The 20,437-nt window shown below is 37.9% G+C and overlaps 1 protein-coding gene across 1 annotated transcript in view; it reads left to right on the top strand.

The window, feature by feature from the left end:
* The window catches only part of crybg1a (crystallin beta-gamma domain containing 1a), a 48,641-nt gene that overhangs the window by 24,622 nt on the left and 3,582 nt on the right, over positions 1-20,437 (top strand). Inside the window, exons 3-21 of the mRNA XM_067455454.1 lie at positions 4,435-5,633; positions 6,413-10,304; positions 10,675-10,713; positions 11,159-11,277; positions 11,372-11,546; positions 11,709-11,848; positions 12,301-12,427; positions 12,529-12,564; positions 13,537-13,718; positions 13,868-13,994; positions 14,174-14,319; positions 17,147-17,273; positions 17,394-17,423; positions 17,811-17,923; positions 18,045-18,177; positions 18,765-18,904; positions 19,038-19,161; positions 19,538-19,696; positions 19,795-19,957. Coding sequence (XP_067311555.1) covers positions 4,435-5,633; positions 6,413-10,304; positions 10,675-10,713; positions 11,159-11,277; positions 11,372-11,546; positions 11,709-11,848; positions 12,301-12,427; positions 12,529-12,564; positions 13,537-13,718; positions 13,868-13,994; positions 14,174-14,319; positions 17,147-17,273; positions 17,394-17,423; positions 17,811-17,923; positions 18,045-18,177; positions 18,765-18,904; positions 19,038-19,161; positions 19,538-19,696; positions 19,795-19,957 — 7,171 coding nt within the window. The remainder of the gene's footprint in view (positions 1-4,434; positions 5,634-6,412; positions 10,305-10,674; positions 10,714-11,158; positions 11,278-11,371; positions 11,547-11,708; positions 11,849-12,300; positions 12,428-12,528; positions 12,565-13,536; positions 13,719-13,867; positions 13,995-14,173; positions 14,320-17,146; positions 17,274-17,393; positions 17,424-17,810; positions 17,924-18,044; positions 18,178-18,764; positions 18,905-19,037; positions 19,162-19,537; positions 19,697-19,794; positions 19,958-20,437) is intronic.

Genomic DNA, 20,437 nt, shown 5'->3' with positions numbered 1-20,437 from the left:
TGCTGTGACACTTGTTGCACACTGCTAAGAGTAAAGCGAAACCCTTTGGAAACCAAGGGTAACGCAGAAATGACACAATTGACAGGCAACTCCTTCAGACGTCCTGGTTCCTTGGTTAAAATAGAAATGTTCTCACAATTAACAAATAGTTGCAAACATTTGGGATATTGTAAGAACTCAACTGAACAAAATATATAACACTGACTGGTGGTTTTGGGATATTTTACTGCAAAAATCCCACATAGTGCACCTTTAACTTATTTTTAAAAGTCATTTTGTCCACAAGTCCATTTGTTAGTTATCCATACACAGAAAAACATATGATATGATCTATGGTCTATGCAAAGTCCACTTTTAGTCAGGTTGCTCATTGCCTAGATCTGAAATGAAGTGATGAAGGGAAGATGTCAAAACCCAGAAGACTAATTCACCCCTGGTTCCCTCCAGATTTTCCTTTGGGTGTTTATAATGGCGTTTTTCAATTTATGAGTAAAACATAGCCTGGGGTAAACATAACTTGATGATACTTTGATGTTTTGTTCTATGATGTAAATGACACACCCATACCGAGAACGCAAATTTTGAAGTTATGTTTATTTTTGAAAATGTTTGTTTCTAATAAGTACTAGATAAGACTAGATGGTGTGTGAGTGTGTGCAGTTTATGTTAAAGGACAAAACGTCAAAGTATTGTCAAGTTATGTTTACAACAGGCTTTATTTTACTCATAAATTGAAAGAAAAAAGACATTATAAAAAAAACCTATAGGAAAATCTTGAGGGAACCAGTGGTGAATTAGTCTTCTGGGTTTGATGTCCTCCCTGCACCACTCTGGGTCTCTTTACTAAAGATTTCAGTAACAATATTGTAAAAATTAGACTGCTCGGTTTGACCTTCTGAAAGAAAACTAAAGTCAAAGTCATACAACAGTGAAGTCAAACAAAATCCTCAATAGCAGTGTTAAGGAAGGCTGACCTTTCTTTTGTCTGTAACAAAGAGAAAAACTTCAATGTTTTATCCTTCTATGAATAACCAGGCTACCTGATGCCAAACAAATAACACACCTTCCCATTACAAAAGTTATTAGCAATAAATTATGCTTATGTTTTATGTTATTTGCTATTTAGCAGATGCATTTCATCCCAATCAGTACTTGAGGGAATATTCATTAAACTAAGTGTTGTACTCAGTTAAAGCACAATGCCTATATTGTGACCAAACATTAATGTTGATACATGATACATTAGATATATATTTACTTAAATTTAATTATATTCACTGTAGTTTCACTTGATCCTAGTGATGTATACATAAAGTTACTTACAGAATGAAGTTGACAAGTGCAATAAAAAAATTATCATATAAAAGTAATTAGGCTAATTGTAGTAAAGGTATTTTTATTCAAATTAAAATGGAATATATATATATATATATATATATATATATATATATATATATATATATATATATATATATATATATATATATATATATATATATATATATATATATATATATATATATATAAGTAGGCCTAAGTGTTATAATGCACAGTGGTCGGTAGTCACGTTGGATAGAGGAAGGGTGTGGCGTTGGTTGGTCTTCGTTCATTGACTGTGGATGAAGTTATTTAACTTTTCCAGTTGCACAACAGCTCTTAAGTGAGCTTTCAATACTTACATGTAGCATAACCTGCAACACTCTTGGAGCGGTGCCACCAAAGTAAACAGAACATGATTTCAACTTCAAAAAGTTTTGTCATTTTTTCGGCTCATGCAGTCTGCGACTGAACAGCGATTGAATGAGACGGACTGAACATTGATTGAAATCGAGGAAAGAGTTGGATTAACAACTCTGTCGGCTATGTGTTTCTTCTGTTTTATATCGGAGAACTATATGGACTGCTAACAATGATTTCTGGCGTCTTGATTTCGGCACATACTGCATGACAAGAAAGAAAGTAAAAAAACAAAACAAATCATAAACTCGATCCTCACCAGCAGCTGGATAAAATGGTGAGATAACTATTTTGTTTAAAACCGATCAAATGTTAAGGTAGGCTAAATTATCTGTGGTTGTTGTCGGTGTTTTATTATGGCGTTTGAAGAGTTTTCGACGGTCAGCATTTTGTGATCTCATGCGCGGTATTTTTTTTTTTTTTTTTAAGTAGCCTACGTTCGATTCTTAACGTTTGCTGAGCTATATCGGAACATTATGATCCCCAAAATGCTTTCTAGGTTTTGAGACACCGCCTTGTCCTAGTTTGGGATAGTAGGCTACAGTGATCCTGCGAATGAATCATTTTTTTAATCAGGTTGTTCAAAAGAACTCGTTCAAACTGATATCGTGATTGATTACGTCATGGCGTGTTAGATTGTTGCGTGCTCAAGTTCATAATACATGTTTTGTATCTACTATTTTTTTTAATACTAATAATGGTGTTTATTGTAGCTAATATAGGCTATTGTTCTCCAGTTTGGTTGCAGCCATGATTTAAAGTCAAATCAACGACAATTGAATTAATTTACTGCTGAAAACGTTTATGTTCATATCATTCATTTAGTCAGATGTGATGCATTTCAGACCTTGGTTTATTTGTAACATTTCTGCTGTTTGGCTATTAAAAGTAATTTAATTTTCGCTCCAGCAGTCCTTTTTTGTGAACTGAATCATTAAGGTATCGACTCCAAAGGATTCGTTTAGGAATCGGACATCTCTAAAGTTAGTAGGTGGAGATGAAAACAAGGAGGTACGTGTTTCAGAGAGAACTGTTCCGTAGAGGAAAGATCATTTATTATTAACGGGGAATTGGCCAGGTATGAGGTTAGTCATTTCACCTCGGGTGCTCCGAATTTTTGGTAGTTTTTATGTAGTTTATTTTCTTTCCATGTTCTGCCGCAGGAGCCAGGAATTTATGTTCTTGTCAACGTGGCGCTGCTAATATTTATGTTCTGAAAAATAGATTTTTTTTAGATTTTTTTTCTCTCTCAATCATATATTAATTTAAAATGTAATATTTAAAATGAAATTCACTTTAAAATGAAAAAGTATTCAAACTGACGTTAGTTGCAGTACCAATTTATCATAGTAAATTATTAAGTAGCAATAACTGTAGGCTAGTATTTTGTCGGAGGCTGTATATAATGTCGGATTAGGGTTCTGTTCTGACTTGAATGTTATGTTGAGGTGCTTCCTCTTGTTCTGTATGTTCTTGCACATCACTCATATTGGAGTGCTCGCTCGCCAAGTTTGGGTTGATCTTGTGTGCAGATTTTAAAATCGATTGAAGAGGATCGAGGTTTTGGGACTTTTAGTTTTAACACATTTTTCTAATAATTGTGTGTGGCTATCTAATGTTGAATCAAGTCAGTTTTTTTTGACTCAGTCAGTTTTATGCAATATATATATATATATATATATATATATATATATATATATATATATATATATATATATATATATATATAAGAGTTTAATCATGATAAGCTGTGCTATAAATATTAGTCATCTAGGAAGTCCTGCTCGCATGAAGAGGAAAACAAATACCAGTTGCCATAGTTACCTATGCTTGTGGGAAATAAGCATATGTATCCAATAGATTTGTTTTTTTGTACCTTCCAGCTAATAAAATAAATATGCTAAAACAAGACTGCTGGGAATACAAACAATGCAGTGACTCTTTACTTTACATATTTTGAATGAGTAAATTGTAAATCAGTAAATGTCAGAACTCAGATGACTATATTTTCCAATTAAATAGAGAAACACACAGCACACAATAAAAGTATTGTTGACTTTATTTTGCCAAGATCATTTATGACACTGCAAAAAATGCTTTTCTTACATAGTATTTTTGGTCTGGAATCAAGTCCAAATGTCTAAAAATTCTTAAATCAGATAAGTAAACTAGATAAGTAAAATTACATAAGATATTTTTTCTTGTTAAATAAAGAGAGGTTTTGCTTTAAATAATGTAAATTATCTGCCAATCAGGTAAGAAAAAGTAATCTTTTCTGTTTGAAATCTTGTTTCTTGTTTCTATCCCAAACAGAAGCAATATAATTTTTCTTACCCCATTTTTGTTTTAGGCAAAAACTCACTTCATTTTGACTCCCCCATATCATTTTACTTATCTAGTAAAAAAAAAAAAAAAAAAATATATATATATATATATATATATATATATATATATATATATATATATATATATATATATATATATATATATATTTGGACTGGAAATAAGACAAAAATGCTAAGTAAAAAAAAAAAGCAATATTTTAGCCTTTGGAACTAAAATTGCTAATAATGTTCAAACAATCTGTAACCCTCTCAGCACAGCCACATGTACTCAAGTTTAATAATAGTTATTATAAATTAAGATCTATATTTTATTTAGGTGTTCTTACCTGTCTTTTCCTTTTTGTTCTCCCAGAGTTTTGAGGAGAAGAGCGGCGTTTTAAATCGTATTGGAAGTTTTTTTGTAAGGAAGAAGAAAAGCAGAACCACATCGGATGAGAGGGATGACAATTTGTCACCAGAGGCAAACAGCCCAACCAAATACTCAGGATCAGAGGAACTGAGACGGACTAAACACAGAGAGCCTGATAATTCAGTGTTTGGTCCAGAGAACAGAAGTCCCAGTGTGGGTAGCATAGCCTCCATTGTCGCAGATGGAGGAGACTTGCCTTTTGCCGACAGCGACAGTAGTGGACGAGCGAGCGTAAAAGAGGTGGAATTGACCAAGGTGAGCAGGGTCGAGACCTCTGGTGACAAGAAGACTGAGCAACTGGTGCAGGAAGTGAACAGGAAGCTCAAGGTGTACCTAGAGGAGACAACAGACACAACAATAAAGAAATGTGCAGATGTCCCAATACACACCCCTGACACTCCAAAGTTTTCCACGGCCTCAGGGCGGACGGAGAGTAAAAAGACTGTTTTGAAAACCACCATCACAGGTGGCGGGAATTACACGGCGCTGGTCGGGGTGACTCTGGGATCACATTCTAGAAACTCATCGTCCTCCGACATTCAGCCTGGAGAACAGACTGTAACTGAAAGCATGGGGAAGAAAAATAGCAACAAACGAAAATCACGCAAACTAAGCAATCAAGAAGGTAACAATGAGCTTCTTGCCCCAACAAACACCTCTTCCCCTGAGGGAGAGGAGAGGTCAGCTGAATCTTCTCCCTCACCTGGTCAAGTACACATAGCCGTGTGGGCGGAAACTCACCTGACAGAGGAGGAGAGTGAGAGCTCCATTACTGACTCACTTTCTTCTGCAGAACCTGCTCTGGCCAGCCCAACTGAGAGTTATTCTGCTCTCGGTGCAGTTGCCAGCAACACTCCTGTTCCTTCTCGAGCTTCAGAGTCAACCAACTTCACCATACAAGAAAGCACAGAACCACCAGAGGAGGAAACTCAAGATATCCTTATTCCTAAACACCAACATGCTGAAAGCAGCAAAGAGAAACGCAAAAGCTTGAAAGTGTCCAAGAGTGAAAAAGTCTTTGCTAAGAGAGTGTTTGTTGGTTCTCAATCAAGCCTAGACGGGGAAGAACAAGCTGAAACGGACAGCCAGAGTGAGACTAACTTGGATATAACGCAGAATGTACAGCAAGTTAGGGTGAAAATGTAAGTAATCTTGTGTTGTGTTTGAGTGTCTGTGTTGGGTTACTGAGCAGCGAGGCCTTTGTTTAGTCTGTACAGTGCAGATGACTGTGTGCAATATGATACTTGGGTTCCCATGATTTTGAGTATGAGATGAACAATGACCCTCTTTCCATAGAATAAGGTTTCTGTGTGTGTGTATGTGTGTGTATGCATATGCAATCCAGTATTATTATAATTTAAAAAATATTTTAAATTTATATTAAAAAAGGTAATTTATTAATGTGGTGACAGCTGTATTTTTTGTTTCTACGTAATCAAATCAAATGATCTCATTCATTATCATATCATGTACAACTTTGAAAAAATGAAAATCAACATTATTTAAGTGCATTTGATTTATTGTCAAGATAGGGTTCGCTTGGGTTTCTACAGCAACATTTGTTTGAGTCGATCTTTAATTCACACAAATTTAATGGAATAATTCTGTGCAAGCTCTCCTGTGATTAATCAGCCCTTTTCAAGTCTATACAGTTAATTGATATCATTCTATGTCATGGTAAAAAGTTTAAGCTGTTGTAAGTCGTTTGCAATGATGACGCTATGGTTAGAAATGTAGTCAAACACGTTTATAAGAAATTATCTGAAATAATTGAGGCTCTTTAACGGGAAGAGTTTTTACACGTTTAAAGAATTCAAATTACTTCTCATTAAAGTGATGCATGCTGTTGAAAGCATATGAATGCATGGATCCTCCCATACCAGTCTCTTAACATTGCTGTTGCCTTTATGTCTTTCCACAGACTACCAAACCCCAAAAGTGTGAATGTCAAGCAGTCCAAACAACAGACAAATGAGTCAGTAGAAGATTGTGCTGTTTTCACACAGGAGTCTTTTGATGAGGATGTAGAGAGCCCCTTTGAACTTTCAACAGAGAATAGAGACGCTACTGATTTCCCAGACATGCCGATTAATAAAATAACAATAAATCGTGTGATGAGCAGTCATCAAAACTCATCTGTGCCATCCAAGCGTACAGAGAAAGCTGCAAGTGGACCAAATGGCGAAATTAATGCAAAGAGCTCTCCACCACAAGTTGCCCCTAAAACAAAAGCTGTTATGTCTCGCATTAAAAGCCTCTCTGAGGCATCAAAGATAGAAGTGCCTCCAGTACGGAGATCTTCACAGAAGCAGACAGACCAAAAAGAGGTCAGGTCTCCGACAGAAAAAGACCAATCTGTTACACTTAGTAAACCAGTTGACACCAAGACCAGAATTCCTAAGAAAACCGCGCCAGAGGTTCAAACAAAACCAAAGAAGGTGCTGGAGGTTGTCACAGTGTATAGTGTATCCACTGAAGCTGAAAGACAGATCTCCACCAAACGTCAGAATGAGGCAGGGTTAATAAGCCAAGAGCAGAAAACGTTACAGACGAGGAGAGTGGAAGAGAAGGATGTTTTGGATACCTCACTAATGACAAAAACTTCCCAGCCCACTAAAGAACAGGTCACTCTTTCAAAGTCTAAAAGAAGTCTAAAAAAATCACTTTCTGATGATAAATCCCCACCATCCCCATCTTCCCCATCCTCCCCATCTTCACTGGAGAATGCTGGTTCAACAAAGCTTAACACTGAATTAAAAGTATGTAAGGATATCCAAAAATCTAAAACACAGCCGTCAACTATCAATGACAGAAGTCCAACTTCCAAAAGTAGTTTTCATTATTCAAAAAGTAAAGTCAAATCAGGTGACACTGGCAACAAAACTCAGGCAAAACTTTCTTCCCCAGTGCCTGGCATGGACCAATCAGAGCAGAACATTGAAAAAGAGAAGCCAGCGAACGAAACCCAGCTAAGCGTGCCTAAGAGCCCCAGAAAATTGGGTGATGTGTCACCAACAGGAAGGAAGCTGCCACAAATGACACCACAGAGCCCTCTGAAACAGCCCTTAGATGAAGAAGCTTCCCGTGGAGAAAGTGAGTCATATAAACCAGCTTCTTTGCCCCTTACCAAGCCAGAGAGAAATGAGTCATCACTGGTTAACAGTCCTGTCAGTAATGGCAAATCGTCTAAATGTGATCAAGCCACTGGGAATGTTGCGGTCAGGGTATCACCAGAGCTCAAATTAAAAAGCCCTGTTAAGGATCTGGGTGATTCAGCAACGCCACGTCTCAAAAGTCCCACTAAACTTAAACCCAAGAAAGATTTTAGCAAGGCAGAGCCAACTGCAGCTTCAAATTCAAAACTAGACAAATCTGAGAAGATGATGACAAATTTGTCTGGCACACCTACAGCTGCTCTGAAATCTGACACAGGAGAAAACATTTCTAAAATGAAAAGTGAAAATTGTGATGCTGCTGAGACCAAAGTCGAACCAGATATGTCACTTTCAGAAAAATCTGATTGTCAAACCAATCAAGAGACTGAATCAAATCTATCGATCTCATCAGACCCACATGTCCAGGATGTACCAGATAAGCAATCAGTCAAAGAGAATCCGTTTACTGAGTTCAAGAAAGAGAAGTATGGCCTCACCAAGGAAAATGACATTTCCTCAATACCTGAGATGGGACATTACACAGCCAGTGATCTGAGTATTCAAGATATTTGTAAACAGTCAAAAGCCACTTCTAAAACAAAGGGTGAACAATCTGGTGCTGCTGACACCAAAGTCAAACCAGATGTGTCGCTTTCAGAGAATGACAATTTGCAAACCATAAAATGTCACACTGAATTAAATCTACCAGTTGCATCAGAGTCACATGTCCAGATTTTGCCAGATATGCAGTCAGATGAGAAGTTACTTAGATTCAAGGAGGAAACATGTGACCTAACTAAGACAGATGACATTTCCACAATGCCCAAGACAGCTAAACAATCAAAAGCTTCTTTTGAAATGAAGCATGAAAAATCTGGCGCTGCTGAAACCAAAGTCAAATTGGATGTGTCGCTTTCAGAAAACAATTCACAATTCATAAAACAACAGACAAAATCCAAATTACCAGTTTTAACAGAATCACATGAGCTGCCAGATGTCGTCAAAGATAAGTCTCCTCTTGGGTCTGAGAAAGAGACTACCAGTAATCTGAATGCTCAAGGTATGGAGAAGTCTTGCTCTTCTCAGGAACAAGTCATTTCAGAGAATTCATCTAAGACAAGCCAGAATACTGAGACCAAAGAGAACAGTGTGAAAAATACACTGATTTTAGATTTGACACAACCAAAAACAACTACACAACTTGATGAACATTCTAAAAATAAGGAAAGTGATAAGTGCAAAGTTTCAGAGAAGCAACTGGTTCAGTCTAAAGACTCAAGTAAAACAAACCCAGAGTGTGTCAAACAGAATGAATCCAATAAACTAAAGCAATTTGATGAAATTGCAGTAGCATCGATCATGGCTCCAGAGGCTGCTTCTAAACCAGAACCTGTTCAAAAAGGTGATCAGACATTAGAGCAGCAACTTCCATCAGTTAAAAAAATACCAGATAAAATGGACAGGAAGAGTGAGGTCCGATTTAAAAGCACAGACTCTATCCTGAAAGTCAAGGATTTTACAAAGACTAAAGATAAACTACCAGCTACTAACTTACAAAAGCTGAAACCACCATCTGACCAAAGCATTCAACAATTTACATCTCATAATCTTCCTTTGGACCCCAAAAGCCTCTCGCAAAATAGCAAGGCGCCATCTAGTTGGTTAGACGTGGACCAAAGTTTTGAGAAAAAGAAAACAGAGAGACGTATGGATTGTTCTGCAAGTGATGACAATCTGCTTGACACTTCCAATGACTTTGAAGATTTCATTCGTAACATTAAAGAGAACTGCTCCCCTTTCTCTTTGCCACCAAGAAAACATGGGCAGAACAAGATGCCATCACCACCTTTTGCCATGCCGGCCATTAAAGAAGATCACTTTGAAAAGATACTTGACCCAGATCAGTTCCAGTTTGGGACCAAAAAAACTGCGGGGCCAAAAGACCCCTCTCCAGCCATGATTATTAAGAAGAAAAATGAAGGGGCAAAAACCAACCCACTGTCCAAACGTGCTGAGGAAAGCATGCTTTACAAAGGTCTTTCATCTAGACGGGAACAAGACAAAGCTAAAAAGCTCACAGTCACTGAGGAGAAAAATGATGGAGAAAAACAAATCACAGAAGGATCTGGAAAAATGTCCTCAAGGTTGGAAAGAATGTCAATAATTTCAAACCTTGTGAAATCCCCAAACACATCAAGAAAAGCCAGAACTGAACCAAGTGCTCTCATTAATGGCATGCAGTCCCCCATAACACCACCACCAGAGGTGGTGCCAACCTCAGGAGAGCAGAAAGGCATACAACTGTTCAATGCTGTAACAGCTCCAAAAGGTGGGCTTGGTGATTTGCCAGATCATGATAATGTAAAGGGAGGGCCTGGCGATTTGGTAAAGGGCCCATTGACACCTCCTGCTCTTCCAACTTTCTCAGAAGTCAAGCTGCCTGACTTACTGGAGAAATACATTAATAAAGGCAAAGAATCCAACACAATTATTCAGCAAAGTCCTGACGCTAGCTCTCTTCCCGCTTTGGATATCGGTCTCTCTAAATTTAATTCAAACATGGGACTGCAAGGCATATCAGGATTAACATCTCCATCCAACAACACTCAGCAGATTCCACTGCTCACACCCACCAGCCTCTCGCCAACATATGCAGAGGTAAGAGAAGGATTCCATATGTGCTACATGCTCTAGTGCTTAATGTGTATGAAGTATAAAACTGTTGTTTCTAGATAATTCGATGCAGGCAGGGATGTGGTAAAGTCTTGCTTCATCTTTTGAAACCGTTTAGGTTGTCTGTACCTGCCTGGTCTTTTATTAGTGGAACTTTTGTTGCTCCGTGTTTAAGGGGAATTTTAAGCCTCTAGGCTTCACTTTTTTATGGGTTTCACTGATCCTTACTGCCTTACTGAACAGTGCTATTTTTAATACAAATGTCCAGTCAATTTCTCAAAATAGTTTTTTTTTTCTTATGATTTTAATGGAAATAATGTTTAAATGTCAACTAATTTGTTTTTGGGATTTCTAGACATCAGGTGTCAGAGGCTTCCACAGACGGCCTGGAAAGGTATTGCAAAACTGAAGATGCTGATCTATAAAAAATTGATCATAAATATAAATAATATTTATAATGTTTATTTAGTAGATATTGGCCTGGTTTCACAGACAGAGCTTAGATTAAGCCAGGATAAGGTCTTAGTTTAAGACATAAGATATTTAATTAGCTTTTTTAAATGTGCCTTAGAATAAAACAATACTGGTGTCCATTAATGGCACTGATATATTTTAAGATATGTCTTTTCAATTTGTTTTCAGTGAAGACAGCCCATACATGCATTTTTAGTCTGAGACTAGGCTTAAGCCTTGTCTGTGAAACTGGCCAATTTTAGTATAGCAAGTTTATTGCTACTTTCCAGTTCAGTATCCTTATAGTAGTCTTTAAATGCTTCAAATAAGCAAGGAGAAACCATGTAACACATTTATGGAGAGTTTTTAAATGTTCTTGTGTGCAGATTGTTATATACCAACAACCTCATTTTGGAGGAGAGTCATACGAGGTGTTCAGAGACGTAGAGGATGCCACCTCTCTGAAACTCTCACCAATCATCTCCGTAAAGGTCATCAGAGGATGGTAAGAACAGTCCCTTCCTCCTGTTTAGAAAGTGACAGATCTCGTGATGCTTTAAATTGCAAGTTTGCTAATGTTTCCTGTTTTGTCCTGTTAGCTGGCTACTGTATGAAAAACCAGGCTTCCAGGGCCGATCCATCGCTTTGGAGGAGGGGTCAGTAGAATTAGGAAATGAGTGGGCAGAGATAGAGCCTAGTGGGGAGGTGGGGCCAAACGGATTGCCACTCCCAACTACACCCATGGTTATTGGCTCCATTAGGCTTGCATTAAGGGTAAGTCTAAAATCATGAGTCACATGCATCAACACTTGACTTCAGTACTCTGACTAATCAGTAAAATTACCCAAAGTAATAAAAAGTATATCATGCCTTTAAAAAATGCAAATTAAACATGCATGCTTTGACCAGTGATTTGCATTGATATTTTCCTCTCAGGACTACAGCACACCTAAAATAGACCTGTTCACGGAGCTGAATGGGATGGGCCGAATGTCTTCATTCTGCGATGACGCCATACAAACCTGTTCATTTGGTATTCCACAGAGTACTGGGTCCATTAAAGTCCACAGTGGAGTGTGAGTGAGCTTCTGATATTAAATAAATGCTGACAGCTGCTAAAATGGGATCTGATTTAAATCTTTTTGACCCCAAACATTTGAACATTAGTATATGGGAGCAATACGTTGATCTCCCTAAGCTAAAAATGACAGATGAAGGACACAAGTTTCATATTTGGCCTCACTGCAAGATCAAGTGGAACGTTTTGAGGTTAAAGCATGTGACCTATGATTGGAGTTGCAAGACTTTGAGAGAGAAAGAGACTGTGTGTCTGAATGGAATGTTGTTTTCTTGTTTTTACGTGTTTGGATGGAGACATTTTTCAAAATGTTTTTTAATGCCTTGGCATGTTTGTTCTTTGCCAAAACCTCAAGAAGCATATTTTTAATTTAAAGTTATATTTTACCAGGTTTTAACACTGACTGTTAAGATCCTGTTAGATCTATTCTTACTGAAGTTGTTTTTGCAGGTGGCTGATCTTTAGTGACCCAGATTTCCAGGGTCTTTTGGCTGTTTTGGAGGAAGGAGTATATCCCTGCCCTCAGGACTGGGGTTTTCCCACTCCATTTGTCGGATCACTGCGGCCCTTGAAACTGGTAATTACATACCACTTTCACGCACTCATTCCATCTTTTTCATTAATAAACAAGTTATATGAACAGAAATTCATATAACATTTTCCTTATGCTTTTCACAGGGTGAAATTAAGGTGGAAAATCCCAATGAAGTTAAGGTGAGCTGTACATGTTAAATCTTATTAAACTGATTGCGCCAATAGGTGTAGTTCACTGAGAAAATTGTAACGACTAAAGACTAATTTTGCACATTTATTTGGTAAAAGACTTTCTGTATAGCCTGGAATGAAATTAACCTGTTGATGCAGGTAATCTGGACCAGACTGAGCATGCCCAGAGGCGGGGTTTGTGCTTGTTATTTGCTTGCTCAGTCCATGCCAGCATTTGTTCTTTTGATTCCTGAGCCGTGAAAGAACAGCAGCATTGTGTCTGAATTTGAAACTGCAGGAAAAAAATTGGCAGTACATGTGTCTCACAGCAGAGGCATGTGATCCCATAATGATCCCATAATGACATAATTGCATCTAAAGATTACTTATAAGAATTAGTAAAAGGTTATGGCAAAGGATATGATAGACTAATTGAGCTGGGTCAATGAACTGTGCCTCAAAGGTTCTCAAGGCTTTATTTAGAGTTCAACAACAGCCAAAATGCATAATTTTCCTGCCATCACTGTGAAGCTGCTTTGAAACAATCTGTGTTGTATAAAGCGCTATAAAATAAAGACTTGATTTTATTTGAATAAGTTCCTGATCCTGGCATTCCTGAACTGATGTCTGGCTCAGCTCTGAGTGCTGTATACACCTTGAGTTGCTTTGCCAGAGCCTTACTGACTCTGGAGGAAAAATTCCCAGAATTCTGAATATTCTGCCTACACACACACATAAACACACCCAAGTCAAACACTGAATCTCTCAAACCTTCAAATATTTAATTTGGTCATATTCTGGGATGTTGTGGCTGTTATTGCATCTGTCTGTGCTATTTAATAATTGTTTATCTATGTAAACATGCACTAAACCGATATCTTGAACTCTTACAACTTGCTTAAAATGTTGAGTAAATGTTAAAATGTTTTTCTCCATGTGTTTGACTGGAAATTAAGTGTTTTTCTCTCGGCCTGAAATTAGGCAGTACTCTTTGAAAATCCAATGTTCCAAGGGGAGTACATGGAGGTTGAAAGGGACATTTACAACTTTGATGAAAGCGAGGAGGAAGAGGAGAAGACTGAAGAAGAGGAGACTGAGAGTCCTCACAACACCGGGAAAAGGAGACTCCGTTCTGTCGGTTCATTGAAGATCCTGAGTGGCCTGTGAGTATACTCGTTGTTTTGACAGTAAGATTGCAATTGTCATTGGTTTTGTTGGTGGCAAAATGCAGATTTACACACATCTTCAGTTCTTACTGGTTTATTGCCTTTAGCTGGCTCCCATAGTAATTCATGTTATTGTTCATACATAGCTGGGTAGGATACTCTGCGCCAGGATTCGAGGGACGCCAGTATCTTCTGGAGGAAGGAGAGTATGCAGACTTCACTGACTGGGGTGGACTGGATGACAGGCTCCTCTCTATACGTCCTGTGTTAGCAGTATGTACTCGGAGACCATTTCTGAATCGAAGGAGATCAAGATTAATATTAAATGAACTATTTACAGCAAAACCTCACATTTATAATCTACGTGTAGCACTGTCTTTTGCTGACTTGCAGTGGTTTTCTTGGAATAAGGAAGTTGTAAGTGATTTCATGATTTTTGTGTCCTTCTGTAGGATTTCATTACTCCTCACGTGAGACTGTTCAGTGAGCAGGATTTCAGTGAGAGAGGGATGAACGTGGACCTGCTGGAACCCATCATCAACATGGAAGCCGCTGGCTTTGGTATAAAGACAAAATCAGTGGAGGTCCTCTCTGGAGTGTGAGTGTTTGTTCTAAACCTCATTCCTTCAGGCATCACTCTCATTTTCTTCCTTTCTTTCACAACCTTTGACCTTAGTATGGCTGTAAAACTGTCAGTGAAATGTTCTTATTTTGGGCAGCTGCTTACAGAGATAAAATCAGGAATAGTTCAGTCAAAAATGACAATTCGATCATTATTTATTGTCATTATTATAGTTCTGGTAGGATTAAAAGAAAATCCTCAATAGTCATGCACCGAACTAACCAACATCAAGATGAATCAAAACATTACAAACTTTGCTTTGTAGCAAAATATATTTGGATATCAGACAAAAAGACATATACGGTATACACTAATGTTCAAAAGTTTGGGGTCAGTAAGGTGTTTTTTCCAGTTTTCTTTTCTTTTATTCAGCAAGGATGCATTATATTGCTAAAAAGAGACAGTAAAGACATTTTTTAATTTACAAAAGTTTTCTATTTTAAATCCATTTATCAAAGAGTCCTGAAAAAAAGTATAATGTTAAAAAAAAAAAAAATTAAGCAGGCACAACTTGAGTAATTGAGCTTTGCCATCCTAAGAACAAATTATTTTTAAAATATATTAAAAATAAAAAACAATTATTTTAAAGGGTTACTTCAGCGATTAGCATATGGCTTTCTATCAGTAGAAACCCTGGAGTATATTCGAATGATAGTGCCCCGTGATCAGAGATTCAGTAACCTTGAAGTGCGAGTGGCCTCACAGGGCAGCGAAGCATTCTGGGAATTGTTATCTTTCATCTCCATGAGAAAAAAATACATTTTCTGTATTTTCTCAGTCTAGAAAGCACCAAATTCAATAATAATTTCACATTTCTACTACATTAATGACCCAGTTTAAATAAAAATTCATCTTCCCAGTGCTGAAGTACCCCTTTATTTTAACTAATAATATTTTACAATATTACTGTAAATCTTACCGACCACAAACTTTTGAACAGTAGTGTGTATTTTATGATTAATGGAGGTAATCTAAGGTAATATGATTTTGTTAGGTAATCCATCAGCTAATTCTGTAAGATCTATAAATTAGATCTGAATGCAATTGTTGGACTACAGCTGTCTAATTCACTCTATAACGTTTTAAAGCCGTTTCATGGTTTAAGTTCATACCTGCTCTGCTGTTATTGAAAGGAGTGGCACATGAGTGTGAGGTGTCATATATCCTGAGGCAGATTCACACTCTAGCTATCTTTTTTTAATCAGTATTTTTTTTAATTATGATATGTCACACACCCCCATCTCTCTCTCTCTCTCTCTCTCTCGCTCTCTCTCTCGCTCTCTCTCTCGCTCTCTCTCTCGCTCTCTCTCTCGCTCTCTCTCTCGCTCTCTCTCTCGCTCTCGCTCTCGCTCTCTCTCTCGCTCTCTCTCTCGCTCTCTCTCTCGCTCTCTCTCTCGCTCTCTCTCTCGCTCTCTCTCTCGCTCTCTCTCTTGCTCTCTCTCTCGCTCTCTCTCGCACTCTCTCATCTCTCTCTCTCTCTCCTCTTGTTCACATGGAAAAGACACATACAACTCTCAAGAACACACGTCACTATAGCACTGCCTCAGTGTCAAGGGTGTGACTTTGATAAAATGCAGTACTTCGATGAAATTAATCAATTTTGAGATATGTTAAACAATAGTGTTCATATTTAACACTGATTCACAATGTCGTTGTCACTTTTAAGTATCGTCACATATATTTCTGTACACTTAAAGCCTGTGGTTTGCCTTTTGAGATTATTAAAGGGTTAGTTCACCCAAAAATTTAAATTAGCCCATGATTTACTCACCCTCAAGTCATCCTAGGTGTATATGACATTCTTCTTTCAGACTAATAAAAATTGTTTTATATTAAAAAAGACCTGGCTAAGCCAAGCTTTGTAATGGCATTAACTTTTGCTCTATTTTTGAAGTCCATAACAGGCAAATAACGTGCTCCACACGGCTCCGGGAGGTTAATAAATGCCTTTAGAAGTGAATTGATGCATTTGTGTAAGAAAAATATCCATATTTAAAACTTTATAAAGTAATGTTTCGGCCGATCGTGTTCTGTATTCAGTGACACTACAAAAAGTGTTGAAAGTGCATCTGCATTTCAAAGGCTTACGCTGCCAGGTATGGTCAGCAGACGTACGCATCTTGAACTCTGAGAAGGCACTTTCAACACTTTTTTTCCACGGAAGGTGATCAGACGAAACTTTAATTTAAAAAGTTTTAAATAAGGATATTTTTCTTACACAAACGCAAAGATTTGCTTCAGAAGGCTTTTATTAACCTCCCGGAGCTGCGTGGAGCATGTTATTTGACTTCAAAAATAGAGCAACAATCCCTGCCATTATTGGATTAGCCAGGATTTTTAAAATATAACTGATTATATTCGTCTGAAAAAAGAATGTCATATACACCTAGGATGACTTGAGGGTGAGTAAATCATGGGCTAATTTACGTTTTTGGGTGAACTATCACATTAAAGCCTGTGGCTTGCCATTTGAGATTATTAAGTGACATTTTGCCTTACTGTCTGAGACTGATACATTCAACTGTCTCTTTTCCTTACTGAATGTGAAATTTTGGGCAATTTTGAGTTTTGTGGATGTGAATGTGGTCCATAATACAGAGATCAGGTGCCTCATGTATATAAACTTTGCATCCTAAAAGTGTTCATTCTTTTCAACTGGCCAAATATAATTTTTAAATGTTTTAAACATGTCAAATGTGTGCACCTTTTTAAGAAATAAGAAGAACTTTTTTTACATCAGGGCCCAGATCTGGTGGGTTAAAAAGTAATCCTGTCAGTGAAACTCTAACATCTGACTAAACAGGTGGATAGCATTCGAGAAGGAACGCTTCTCAGGTGAGCTGTATGTTTTAGAGAAGGGTCTCTACGGCAGTCCAGAGGATTGGGGAGCACACAACTTCAAGATCTTGTCTCTTCAGCCTGTGGTTTTGGTAATTATTATCTATAATATCTGCCCTATTTTTGCAATGTTGCAGTAACATTGTTACTTAATTAAACCATGCTTGTGTTTGTATTCCCATGGCGTCTTATATTACATTTTTCTGTCTCAGAATCAGGCTGAAGGACTGTCCAGATATAAGGTGAGTTTAGTGGACATGCGCAAAAAACACATTTGTTCCACATGGAATCTGTACACGTTATACACCTCATCTGCATTGATTGTGGATCTGAATGAATTAATCAGATGTTAATCGTAGATGATATTACACTCTTATTGGCCTGTGAGAAAATTATCAAAATATGCGCTGTGAATGACAGGAATGTACATTCTGTGGAATTCTGTGGCCTCAGATTCCAGACAGGCCTAATTTTAACTGTGTAAAGATCTTGTTATTCTACTCAATTAGTTTTATTTTTCTTATCATCTTCTGTTACTCATTAAAGGGAGTTTCGATTAAGAAGAATATTTTTGAAGCATCATTCATGTGATGTTGTGATGAAACTCTCTGCCTCTTGTTGGTTCTCAGGTGCAGCTGTTCGCTGAGCCCGGGTTCCAAGGAACTGTACAGGACTTGGATGAAAGCGTGGCATTCCTGACGGAGGGCTTCCATCCCATGTCCTGCAAGGTTTTGGCTGGGAGGTGAGAACCCCGTTCAGTGCTATCAAAGAAAACCCAAGAGGACTTTTTTCAAAATAATCAACAGGATATGACAGTGTTTCAAAATAATGATACATTTCCCTGTGCATGTCTGTGCTTGAAGCTGGGTGGTGTTCGACGGCCCACAGTTCACTGAACACATGTATGTACTAGAGGAAGGAGAATACCCCAATCCCGAGGCTATGGGCTTACTCAACTCGGATTGCAAAATCAGCTCTGTCCACAGTGTAGGACATGTGAGTACTGGAGAGATCACAGGAAATCTGAAGAAAAAATCCCTGGGCTTGTCAGATAAATATTTAGTTTTGGTCCGACTGAAAATGAGGCTGTGAGGATGAGCCAGGTCTGTGTTTAGGGCAAGAAACTGCCACTTGCCCTATCTTGGCACAACAAATTACTTTCATTGATTTTGTACATGTATTTTTTAACCTTGCCAACATTTGGATTTAAACATTAAATGTTATTTATCTAGCTAAAAGAGATTAAGAAAATGTGCTGACGTGAATGATGCTCTAGTCTAGGAGACTATATCTAGAAGGAATTTGAAAATAAAAAAAGTATGTCTTTTTTAAATATGTATCATGTTTGGTGAGGCAAAATGAAAATGTTGGTAGAAAATATTTCTAGAGAAATTTGTGATGTACAGAATTGTTAGTGTTTTTTTTTAGCTGAAGGATCTAAACACTGGTACACAACAGTACAACATATTCCAATGACAGCCTTCTTTTCAGTCATGTCTAATTCAATATTAATCTGAGGTTTCTAAAATCATTGGAGTTTTATTTCATAATAAACACATTCTTTGTTTCTCTGTCTACCTCAGGAGTTTTCTATGCCCTCCATTACACTTTTCTGTAAATCCGGCTTCAGAGGGCGTAAAGTAGTTCTGACGGATGGCGTTTTGAACCTTTCTCTGGCTGGTATTGATGGGCGGGTCAACTCTCTATTGGTCAATGGAGGAATGTGAGTGGTTTCTGACACATTTAAGGCTCAAGAGTCACTATGATTACAGTGTGGATGTAGATGTTAGTATTTTTTAGGCTCCTTTATTGTTAATTTAGATGTGAAAAAGGTAATTGATTTATTTTTTTGTCAGCTGGGTGTTGTATGAATACAACAACTTCCGTGGTCGTCAGGTCCTGCTCCATCCCAGCGAGATCGGTGATTGGCAGAAGTTCAGCGGCTGGGAGCAGATTGGCTCTCTTCGTCCGTTGCTACAGGTATAAAACACCAGCACATCTTATCATCTTATCGAGGTCGAGATAGGAAACTTTGACCAGTTGTCCCGACAACCCAACAAATAACACATCGCAATTCCTCAGAAGCTTCTTCAAGCGTTATAACTTGTGCTTTGCTTTGTGTGTGTTCATAAGCAGAAAGGTGTTAGATAGTTTTGCTCTTAGGTGTGAGTTAATTATTTGGGAAAAGCACATATGAAGGCAGGGCAAACCCAACACATTTACAACACGTGCACATAAAGACACTCCAGTAAATCCAGAATGAGATTAGTAATACTCATAATGACTTCGTAATACATGGTTTAGTGGAGTTTAGTCAAAACTTTGTAACCATGAATCAAATTTTTCCCCCCAATAGAAACGTGTTTATTTCCGGCTGCGTTGTGCTGAGACAGGGTGCTTAATGTCTCTGTCTGGACCCCTGGATGATATAAAGCTGCTCCGGATTCAAGTGCTAGAGGAATCTGGTGGTCCAGAGCAGATGTGGGTCTATGAAAATGGACTACTGCGCTGCAAGGTACTCGATACTTTTGATCTGTTCCACCTGAGTACACATGATCTCTGTTATGGCTCTGTTTACTGATCATGTCCACCTTTTTCTCTCTTGCTCTTCAGATGGTAGAGGACTGTTGTGTGGAGACATCTGGAGGTGTGGTGATGGCAGGTTGCAGGTTGAATATCTCACCTGAACCAGGCAAAGACAATCAGTTCTGGAGCATCACAGGAGACGGAATCATACGCAACAACCTCAAGCCCGACCTTGTGATGGAGGTCAAAGGTCAGTACTTGCATATGCATTTAAGAAGAAAGGCAGAATGGAAAGAAATGAAACAGAAAGGTTGGAATGAAACAAAGCAGAGAAACATCCACATGCACATGGGGCGTGTGTGCATGTCTGTCAGTCATAAAACTGCACCCTCCACTGACGAGCTCGTAATCTCTTACTGATGACACATTCTGATGTCATATCATACCTGTGTGATATTTCTATTAGCAACTGTGCTCGATCGGCTTGGGCAACTACAATGACCCTCTCACATACATGCCAAAACATCCTGTCAGAGGCAAAGAGATGTCTGAATCCACTACGGACCAAGGGGCTAAAATTGTATATAAACTAAATGCTTATAATATTCTGAAAACTGAAATAGTAAAATTAATCAATTAATATGATTAACCCTTTAGACACCAGAGTTTTTTTCCTAAAGCGGCCGACATCTTCATTTCAAAAGGCTATATCTTAAAAGTGATAAAAGAT

The sequence above is a fragment of the Pseudorasbora parva genome, chromosome 10, assembly GCF_024679245.1.
Source record: "Pseudorasbora parva isolate DD20220531a chromosome 10, ASM2467924v1, whole genome shotgun sequence".
Taxonomy (NCBI): domain Eukaryota; kingdom Metazoa; phylum Chordata; class Actinopteri; order Cypriniformes; family Gobionidae; genus Pseudorasbora; species Pseudorasbora parva.
This window is presented reverse-complemented; position numbering and strand designations above follow the sequence as displayed.